The sequence below is a fragment of the Xenopus laevis genome, chromosome 4L, assembly GCF_017654675.1.
Source record: "Xenopus laevis strain J_2021 chromosome 4L, Xenopus_laevis_v10.1, whole genome shotgun sequence".
NCBI classification, from domain to species: domain Eukaryota; kingdom Metazoa; phylum Chordata; class Amphibia; order Anura; family Pipidae; genus Xenopus; species Xenopus laevis.
Genome location: NC_054377.1, coordinates 44,699,617 through 44,711,085, shown reverse-complemented (window position 1 = coordinate 44,711,085; position 11,469 = coordinate 44,699,617). Strand labels below are relative to the sequence as shown.

The window sequence follows — 11,469 nt, the reverse complement described above, 5'->3', positions numbered from 1 at the left end:
TACACTGTACTGCAACTCCCCACTATGGAGGGAGGCCTAGCTCTACCTGAGTGGAGGTCCTACTATCTGGCCTCGCAATTGCAACATTTTTTGCCTTTGATCAGGGGGGATCTGACAGATGCTTCCTATAAAATATTACGCACTTGCTGGGGTAACGAGGCAGTACCTCTACTGATTTTTCTAGAAGCAGCAAACAATTTTGCCCTCCTGCTCCCAATTATTAAAACACTCCTTAAAATATGGCAGGTGTCACATACACTTATACAGTACCAAGGGATTTCACCCAATACCTCTCTGTGGGAAAATGAGCGGCTTCCCCATCTGAACACTTCCATATTACAGGAATACTGGCACCCGCAAGGTCTCCAAATAATAGATGATTTGTTTATTGAGGGAGTATTCAAATCCTTTCCACAAATGCAGGCTGATTATGGGGTTACATCTAAGGCATGGTTGCAATACTACCAGCTTAACCATGCGATCAAGGCGCAATGGCCAGTCTCACCTGTTCACATTGTTAAATCACCGGTTGAAAATATATTGGACTACCTGGTCACTATATGTAGAACTCATCCTTTGGCTTGGATTTATTCCGTTCTACTTAAGAATAAGAAGCACACGCCCAGTAATGCTAGGTCTAAATGGGAAAGTACTGTTCCTGATTTGGAAGATGAGGAGTGGGAGGAGGCACTGGAAGCCCCTAGCCTAGTGTCATTTAGGGGCAGATTCATTAAGGGTCGAATTTCGAAGTTAAAAATACTTCGAAATTCGACCCTCGAATTGAAATCCTTCGACTTCGAATATCGAAGTCGAAGGATTTAGCGCTAATCCTGCGATCGATCGATTGAAGGATTTTTCGTTCGATCGAACGATTAAATCCTTCGAATCGAACGATTCGAACAATTTTAATCCAACGATCGAAGGAAAATCCTTCGATCAAAAAAAGGTTAGCAAACCTTCCCCATAGGCTAACATTGACTTCGGTAGGTTTTATCTGCCGAAGTAGGGGGTCGAAGTTTTTTTTAAAGGGAAAGTACTTCGACTATCGAATGGTCGAATAGTCGAACGATTTTTACTTCGATTCGTTCGATTTCGTTCGAATTCGAACGAATTTAACCAATTCGATGGTCGAAGTACCCAAAAAATACTTCGAAATTCGAATTTTTTTCATTCGAATCCTTCACTCGAAGTTAGTGAATCTGCCCCTTAATGTTAGGAGTAGATTCTCACAAATACTTATCCTACATCAGGCATACATTACCCCTACTCGCCTGTATAAAGCGAAATTAAGAACGGATGATTGCTGTCCGAAATGTCAATTGCCCGGTGCAAATTTTTATCACTTGCTGTGGGTTTGTCCTACTGTAACACTATTCTGGGTTCGTGTTTGTGAAATTCTCACCAAAATCACTGAGCTGCAGGTTACTGCCACACCTAGATTATGCTTGCTGGGAATAATATCACATCTCACTAAGTCACATTCTATGCTTACTCTTTTACGGGAAACACTGTTTCTTGCCCGAAAATGTATTGCTCTAAAATGGCTTGCAGGGGAACCCCCTCTTATAGCAATGTGGACAAATTTGGTACAGGAACATCTCACATTGGCTCAACTGGTGTACATGCAGAGGGAGAACCCGGGCAAATTTGAACTTGTATGGCAACCCTGGTTGGACTCTCCCATGTACAAGAATTGTAACCCCTGAACCGGCTAAATTGTAACTTGTCTTTTGCAACCTTCTACTGCTTGAATTTGTAGTGTTGTGATTTCTGTGCTTGTCAGACTGTTGGGAGGCATTTTAATGCTTCTTGTTATTACCCACGACTGCTTGATATGTAATTTTTGTTTTTTATTTTTTTATTGCTTTTTATTTCTGTATTTGACATGTTTGTTGAAAACAATAAAAATGATTTAAAAAAAAAAAAAAATGTACATACTCTTATAGATAACGTTAGGCTAAATTCTTCATTGAGCCCTCTTGGGGTCTGTGTTTGCAATGCCCATATCCAATAGCTTTCACGTTGCAATCGTTTTTGTTTGACATCCTGTTCTTTATATTTGCCTTTTCTAGGATTTGCCAACGTAATTGTGAAAACGCCCCCAAAACACTGTGACACAATAAACACAAGTCGCTTGTCCCTTGTGTGAATCGCCTTGAGTGTCTACTTTGGAAGTGCCGTCTTCCCAGGGTCTGCGCACCAGGCGGATATCCGTTTTGAAGGGCCTGTGGCAAGTGTCTTTCTTGTTTCATATTTACCATATGGCACCTGTTTAAGTGACATCGTTTTTCTCACAATAAAACAGATAAAAACTACCAACATGTGACTAGAATACCAAGGGGAACAGGAGACTAACAATTCTTCATTCTTCTGTATCATCTCTTTCTCTGTAATAAAATAAACAACATTACAGATTTTAACTAATCAAACAAATATCATTATTTAGGAGGTGGTGTTTTTAGTTGTATGGAAAAAGTGTTAATCTTCTCATGCCCACTATAATTCTATTTCTCCTTTCCTACATATTATTTATAGCATGCACACTTTTCAATGCCAATTTACACAGGACCCTTAAAGGAAAACTAAATGTAAAATCATTGGGGGGGGGTGCCAAAATTTTAGCCCCTCCCCCCAGTACTTATAATCGCTTACCTGATACTCTGGGCCAGTGCTCCAGTTCACTAAAAACTGCCCATGCCCAGGCTATATCTGTAGAAAATTCTTATCACTATCTTTTTTTTTTGGTTTTCCATCTTTTTGTTCCAGTCCAGACATGCCAATTTGACAGATGACAATTTAGTTAGATAAGCTGTTTGAGCTCCATTTGCTTAGACAATGTATTTGAGCCAATACTGCATAAAGATAAAAAAAACTGCTGAGAGGAGTATAGTAAAGAATAACTTCAGAAATGGCACAGACTGTTTAATTGATTCAATTAAAATTTACTTATTTCCATGACATGAAACCTTTTTGAACCCCCATTTGATGGCTCCCTTTATAGAGAACTAGAACAACCTTTTAGAGTACAATGATAAGCAAAGGCAACAATTAGTATGGGCAGGTGCCAAAAGTTAGGCACCCCCGGTGATTGTACAGGTATGGGACCTGTTATCCAGAATGCTTGGGACCTAAGGTTTTCCAGATAATGGATCTTTCTGTAATTTGGATCTTCATACCTTAATTCTACTAGAAAATCATGTAAACATTAAATAAACCCAATAGGCCAGTTTTGCTTCCAATAAGGATTAATGATATCTTAGGTTGGATCAAGTTAAAGGCACTGTTTTATTATTACAGAGAAAAAGGAAATCATTTAAAAATCTTTTGATTATTTGGATAAAATGGCATCTATGGGAGATGGCCTTTCCATAATTCAGAGCTTTCTGGATAACAGGTTTCTGGATAATGGATCCCAGCCGGAGTTGTGATCCTCTTCCTGCTACCTATTTCTTCACATGACTGCAAGTGCACAGTAAAGTGAAAAGCTGAACTTTAACAAAAAGCCATCCTTTTCACTCTGCTGTGCATACGTTGTCCCTTGGATTTTGAAAAAATAAGAAGTGGAAGAAGAGGATTGCTCCATAGTGCTCTCTGAGAAGAATCCCAGGCCTGGGCGATTTTCTGCTAACAGAAACTTTAATCCAGGCTAACTCGCTTTTTTCTTTGCACACAACTTTCTGTCTCTACCCGTTATGACCACTTTTGATTATAGTTAAAATAAGCGCTATCTCCATCCATACTAAGATTTCATATAAAATGCATGTGCCATTGCTGTATTAATCTTTATATTAAAATAAAATGAAAAAATTATTTATAATAAATGCATATCTGCTTCCCCTAGAGCTGAGATTCGGAAATCATGGCCCGGATGTTGACTACTATTACAGTGTTGTTTGTTGCACAAACATTCTTGCTATTGTTGCACTTCTGGAGAAATAATTTGCCATCAAACAAAGAGGAAAAAACTCACCTACTTATACTTTCTTCATGGAGGTCAGGATCTTCAGTCGTTGGCCATATTTTCAATCAGCACCCTGATGTCTTCTTCTTGAATGAACCAGCCTGGCATGTTTGGGTTTCCATGTTTCACAATGATGCTGATATGCTGCAGATGTCAGTAAGAGATGTACTCCGATCAGTCTTCCGTTGTGAGATTTCTGTTTTTGATGCATATATTCAAGAAGCTAGGAAAATGTCAAACTTGTTTATGTGGGCGACAAGCAGAGCCCTGTGCTCACTTCCAGCATGTGATGCCTTTCCACGTAATGAAATTACAAATGAAATGATTTGTAAAAGACTTTGTGCAAAGTATCCATTTGATCGAATTGAAGAAACATGCAAATCGTACAACCATTTGGTCATAAAAGAATTCCGTCTCTTTGACATCAAAGTCCTTTATTCTCTTCTGACCGATTACTCGCTGAATTTGAAAATTATTCATTTGGTCCGTGATCCCAGAGCTATTGGTAATTCCCGTGAGCAAGTTGCATGGGCTTTAACTCGTGACAATAAAATTGTTCTCAAAAGCACTGGACGAGGTGTCAATGACAGCTTCTCTACCATTATGTCAAAAATCTGTCAAAGCCATGCCCGGATGTATAAAACAGTGGCTTCCAGTTCTTCTATTTTCCTTAAAAATCGGTATATGTTGGTAAGGTATGAAGATGTAGTTAGACAACCTGTAAGAGAAATGAGACGAATGTATGAATTTGCAAATTTGAAACCGAATACCAAACTTGAACAGTGGATATACAAGATAACACACGGGGAGGGAACAGGTAAGAAGAAGGAAAAATATGAAATCACCCCCAGGGATGCAGACAAAGTGTCAAAGGCTTGGAGGCATATTCTTGCTTTCAAGAAACTTAAGTTGATACAGGATGCATGTGGGGAAGCCATGGCTACATTCGGGTACAGATTTATGCATTCAATAGAACAGCAGAGAAACCAGTCAATGGATTTTGTTCTACCAAAGCCACAGTTCTAGTAGTAGGATATAAAAAGACAAAGTTTGTATTTTTGTTCCTTAGCTATAAAATAAAAACAAATTAACAATTGTCTCGCTAATTCTTCTACTTTGGAACTCCTGTGTTTCCATACAAAGAGGTTACAGTATATGCGCTGTTAGTGTGATGGCACACGTTAAGATTGTCGCCCTGTGGTTAAATCTGTGCTACCGTGGGCAGTAAATCTCCCAAAAATGCCACCCCCTTTGCTTACACTAGAATTGCTAATCAGCAGATCCATCACTTGTAGTAGCGCAGACTTAAGTGGCCATACACAGGCACATAAAGCTGCCAATATCGGTCGTTTAGACCAATTTGACAGCTTATCTGCTCATGTATGGGGGCTTCCGATGGGTCTCCCCGATCGATATCTGGCTACGATATAGATCAGGAAGGTTTGATTTTAATCCGACTGACCCGTCGGAGCCACTTGGCGTATCGTAATCCGATCGTTTGACCATACGGCCGAACGTTTGGATTACCTCCGATATAGCCAAGCTGTTAGTGGCATATCGGGGAAAGATCCGCTTGTTTGGCGATGTCGCCAAACGAGCAGATCTTTGAGTCTATGGCCATCTTAAATCCTGGGCGATAAATCTTAGTGTGTCATTGCCCTTAGCTGTCACAAAACATTGTTGCCATATTGGGGTATTATGGTTAATCTCCCTTTGTAACTCAATAACACAGCTCCAAAACACCTACAACAGCACCCCATAGATTTACACTGAAATAACCCAACAACCCTTGTGTCAGTGCCTGTTAGCCAATATTTGTCTGGACATGTCTGTATACTTTTTCCAGGCAGCTATTACCAGAAAAGTCCAAAGAGGCTCCTATGTTTCCTCACTATGCCACTGCATTTTTTAGCTACTTCACTATAGCCCCCTTATACAACAACCAATTGCAACCAATAAGATGTTTGTTTTTAAGAAGTAAGCACTCCCTGCTGATTGGTTGCTATATGTCAGTTGCCTTTTAATGCCTTTTTTATGCCTTTTAAAATAATGTGAAAGTAACTACTGCCGAGTGAGTTTTTGGAGGACTGCAGTAGATTTCAGTATGGGAAGTATAATCTAACACAAATATACAATAACATCTATGCTTTAAAATTACAAGCACAGATGTAAAAATCAATAAGAATAAAGAATATTAATTACTAATAACTAATACAAAATAAGATCAGATAGCAATTACAGAAACCTTATAAGCATGACTGTAAAATTAACCTGAATATGAAACATTATTTTGGAAGACAGAAGCATTTGGAAACAGTATTAAAAAAAATACTTCCTGTCCTACTTTACTTCTGACTTTCCCACCTGAGAGCTTCAGACCACAGACTCTATTTTGTTATTCAGCTTTTTTTTAAATATACACTTTCCTGAATACTGTTCAAAGTTTTAATGTAAATTTTCTTGAACTTTCTTCTTTTTTCTTTCTTGTCTTCTATTCTACAGATGGTTCAAAACATGTCAATCATCAGTTGTTTTGTCTATAGCACAAGTAATTATCTCTGGTGCTGTTGTACTGCAGCCTTTAAAGAACATTTACCTCCAGGCAAAAGTAGAGCTTGTGAGCTGCAAATAACTACAAGCTATACATAATATTTGCAGTAACTATTTGAAAGTACCTAGACTGGGAGGACCCCACATTTTGTTCACATGCAAGAGGACTAGTCCTAGGACAGATCATAAGAACTCTATTTAACTGTCCTCTTTTCTGGTTAAACTTCATTTTTTTTTACCATAGATTGAGTCTATTTTTCATCCAGTTATTGCTTCCTGAAATGTATCGTTAACCCTCACAATTTAAATATTACCGATGAATTTAACCTTCCAGAGATTCTTTACTCTGCCTTCTCTTTAGGAGAAGGCTTCATTTGTATCATATGTTTTTATATGGCTTGTAATATATTAAACTCATCACATGCTTGCTCTGTTGTGATGTTTAGAGCAGTGATCCCCAACCAGTAGCTCGCGAGCAACATGTTGCTCTCCAACCCCTTGGATGTTGCTCTCAGGGTCCTCAAATCAGGTGCTTATTTTTGAATTCCAAGCTTGAAAGCAAGTTTTAATTGCATAAAAACTAAGTATACTGCCAAGTTGAGACTCTTGTAGGCTGCCAGTCCACAAAGGGGCTACCAAATAGCCAATTATAGACTTTATTTGACACCCCAAGGGCCTTTTTTAATGCTTGCGTTGCTCCCCAACTCTTTTTACATTTGAATGTGGCTCACAAGTAAAAAAGGTTGGGGACCCCTGGTTTAGAGAATGGAAAATACATTTTTTTTTCTCACAATCCCATATTAGTAATGTTTAGTATTAGTAATGTTTATAATGAATCAAGACAGCACCTATCATATTGCCTCCATTTGTACCTATACAATGGCAGTCAATCCCTCAGATTACCCCCAGGCCCCAATCTGTACCTGTGCCAGCATAAACCAAAACATCCATCATATTTTTACCCCCAATCTGTACCTATGCCAGCGGCAACCAAAAGAATCCATCATAATGCCCCAATTTGCATCTGTTCCAGCAGTAGCCAAAAATCCATCATATTTCCCTCAAACATCTGTGTACCTGTGCCAGCAGCCACCATATTGCCCCATGTACCTGAGCCAGCAGCAGCCAATCCCTTATATTGCCCCCAATCTGTACCTGTGCCAGCATCAGACAAAAAATACACACTATTGCCTCCATATATGTACTTGTGCCAGCAGCAGCCAAATATTCATATCATCTGTTTACCTGTGCAAGTAGCAGCCAAGATATTGCCCACAAATATGTACCTGTGCCAGCAGCTGCCAAAAGGGAAGTGGGAGTGATTCTGTCTGGAACAGGGGGTTTATAAAGTTGAAAAACTATTAAAGGCCAAGCAAATCAGGGTTTAAAAAAGAAAGAAAGGAAATTCCCCTAAAAGTGTGCCCCGCCCATGATTGCGCCCTAGGTGGGCGCCTACTCTGCCTCTAGTTCCAGCCCTGCAGGGAAGGAACCAATGTGTATAAGAAATGGTTCCGGACACACGCTGATTAATGCAGTCGGGGAATATCCCCTTTTATTCAGCCACCAAACATCAACGTTTCGGGGGGAACACCCACCCTTCATCACCCTCCTGATGAAGGGTGGATGTTCCCCCCCGAAACGTTGATGTTTGGTGGCTGAATAAAAGGGGATATTCCCCAACTGCATTAATCAGCGTGTGTGCGGATCCGTTTCTTATACACATTGGTTGCTAAGGGACCCGGCCGGGTCAACGGAAGGAACGCACCACCAATTGCAGGATTGGTGAACTACAGGTGTGCGGTAGGAGAATTACACTGCAGGGAAGGAAGGCAGAACATAGCAGGAGACAAGTAAAGCTATCATTCTAATATGTACTACATACAGTGACACAGTGCTGGTGCCCCATTAGTATTTTGAATAAGATGTGAACAGGTGAACAATGTGGGCAGTTTCAGTCTGGGTCTCAGGTGTGAACATTACAGGATTTTAGGATATAAACAATAGAGGTGTCACAAGTGTGAACAATACAGGGGGATCACAGGTGTGATACAGGGGATTAGAGTCTGAATTTGAGATTTAAACAATGCAGGGTGCAGTTTATGTCTACAGTGATACCTTTTAAATCTTACATATGGTAAGCAGGCACAGCATCTGGAGGGACAAAGAAGTGGGGGTCGCGGGCCTCCAGTTGGACAGCCCTGATGTAAGCAATTGAGCTATTGCTCAATTCGGGAATGAAAATTACAATTTTAAACATGTCCACATTGCCAGAGTTTGAAATATTTCCATTTAATTCAGTTTAACCACAAACTAAAAAAAAATCCACAATGTCAGCAGTGTGAGAAAAGGAAGATCATTACACACACATTACATTAACCCAACAGGAAGCGGTATCTATGTATCTACATTTGTAGGCTCATTATGCAACAGGTACTGTGATGCACAGAACATCTACAGTAAACCTTCCATTGTGGGTTGGGGCCTGCCGATATCGGTCATTTAGACCAATTTGACAGCTTATCTGCCCGTGTATGGGGGCTTCCGACAGGTCTTCCCGATCGATATCTGGCCACGATATAGATCGGGAAGGTTTGATTTTTACCCGACCGACCCGTCGGAGCCCCTTGACGTATCATAATCCGATCATTCGACCATACGGCAGAACGTTCGGATTACCCCCGATATAGCCATGCCATTAGTGGCATATCGGGGAAAGATCCACTCGTTTGGCGATGTCGCCAAACGAGCGGAACTTTGAGTCTATGGCCAGCTTTAGCCTGGGACCCTTGAAACTGGATAAGGAACCCTTGTCTGGGTGTTTACTAGTAACTTATTTATTTAGCACAAAGTTCCTCCAGAGAGTGTACCTTATAATAAATATGGGACACATTTATTATAAATGGACACATCATTCATTCAGACAGTTCACTGTGCATGTAGTATAAATTACAGAAGTGATTAGAAGAGCACCCTAAGTAATTACATGCAGATTGTTTAAGGTTCACATTTACTTTTTAAGTGCTCAGTAATTGCGCCAGTTATATAACCCAAAGCATTTTAGAAAAGAAGGAAAATAGTCTAAACCCTCCATCATCAATTACTGCAATCATGACATTTTCTCATTTTCTAGCTATGAATACACAACTTTCTAAATCCTTCAGGCAGGATTTAGAAAGTTGTGTATTCATAGCTAGAAAATGAATGAAATTTGAATGAAATGCACGCTATGTTTTTATGTACAAATATGGGATCTGTTATCCCGAAACCCATTATCCAGAAAGTTCAAAATTACAGGAAGGCTATCTCCCATAGACTCAATTTTAATCAAATAATTTACATTTTTTAAAAATGATTTCCTTTTTCTTTGTAATAATAAAACAGTACCTTGTACTTGGTCCCAGCTAAGATATAATTAATTCTTAAAAAAAACAATCCAGTTGGGTTTATTTCATGTTTAAATTATTTTTTTTAGTAGACCTAATGTATGGTAATCCAAATTACAGAAATACCCCATATCTGGAAAAACCCAGGTCCCATACCTGTATGTGAAACATTATTTCACACATTTGTTTTTAAACCAGGGGATGACACTTGTTTTCATATCAGTGTCATATTATCTGGCAGTGTTCTAATGGAAGCTAACAGACTTTCAATAAGGGGTTCAATGCTCTTATAATGTATTACTATAACTCCTCTTGTAATGAACAAGGCTTCCTGGAAAATGATATAAAATACAAAACCAGAACAATCTCATTGTCAAATACACTTTAAAATAATTCAATAGTACGTGAAAAACAACAAGGACCTCCTGTTCAAATATGTCTAAGAAGAATGGTGGCTTTTTGCTGTTTAGTGGGCTAATTTGAGATGTTACCAGCACCAAACAAACTCTGTTAATGTTAATTTAACACTAACATTAACAAGCTCTGTTAATGTTAATGATAATTTCTCTCCAACTGCACATGCACATTTGGGGAATATCCATAAGTGAGAACTAAAGTTTAACATAGTCAATTGTATATTCACTGCTTGTGGGGTTCTGTATGACTGTGGGTACACTTCTATTTAATTTTCTCATTAATTTTACTTAAGTAAAGTATCAGTCTTTGCAGATGACATAATACCACAAAGGCCAATTAATTCTAGGCATCTTTTCCACAGGAACTGGAGAAACTGGTGGCTAAGAGGCAGGATAGATTCAATGTTGATAAAGGTAAGGTAATGCACCTGGGATAAAAACATTTGCAAGACACTTATTGTGACTATTAGGCAAATACTTGGGGAGAAGGAAGTGGGGGGGTAGCTGTAGATAACAAGTAGTAATAAGTATAAAGTAGTCAGCACAGCCTCCTGCCTTTTTCTTTCTTGTGGTGCAGGTTTTCCAGTGGCCACTTTTCCACGGGTATACACTTTGCAGTTACAAGACGAAACAGCACCACCTTCCTTTAAAATTAAAATGCTTTTATTGGAACATTACAGCAACGTTTTCGGGTCACACCTGACCCTTTGTCAAGCTAGATAACAAGTAGTAAGCAATGCCAGTCAGCAGCTGCAAGGGGTAAACGAGATTTCAAGCTGGAGTAAAAGGGTCACATGATGAGAGAGTCATTTTTCCCCTTTACAAAGCACTTTTAAGGCCCTATTTGGAATACGCAGTGCAACTTTATAGCTAGATTGTAGAGCACTGATCCAAGGGTCGATCAAATGACCATTTTAGTTAGAAAAAGGATGATCAACCAGGAGTTATTTTTATTTATAATAATAATTATAATAATAATAACTTGTATTTATAAAGTACCAACATATTCCACACTGTACAAGAAATGGTTGCATATATTAAACATACAGTTTCATGAACATTTTACAGTATTTTAGTGGTATAGTGAAGCATGCTGGGAATTGAACTGGCTTCATAGATGGGGCTTTGTTACAATGTATATAAATTATCAGGTGCATGT

General features: G+C 39.1%; 1 protein-coding gene across 1 annotated transcript; it reads left to right on the top strand.

Annotated features, from left to right (window-relative positions):
* The first annotated feature begins 3,700 nt into the window (after positions 1–3,700).
* LOC108714029 (carbohydrate sulfotransferase 6) lies at positions 3,701–5,057 on the top strand. The gene has a single exon (XM_018257871.2). The coding sequence runs from the start codon at positions 3,860–3,862 to the stop codon at positions 4,985–4,987; it is 1,128 nt and encodes a 375-aa protein (XP_018113360.1). The 5' UTR covers positions 3,701–3,859; the 3' UTR covers positions 4,988–5,057.
* Positions 5,058–11,469: the final 6,412 nt, after the last annotated feature.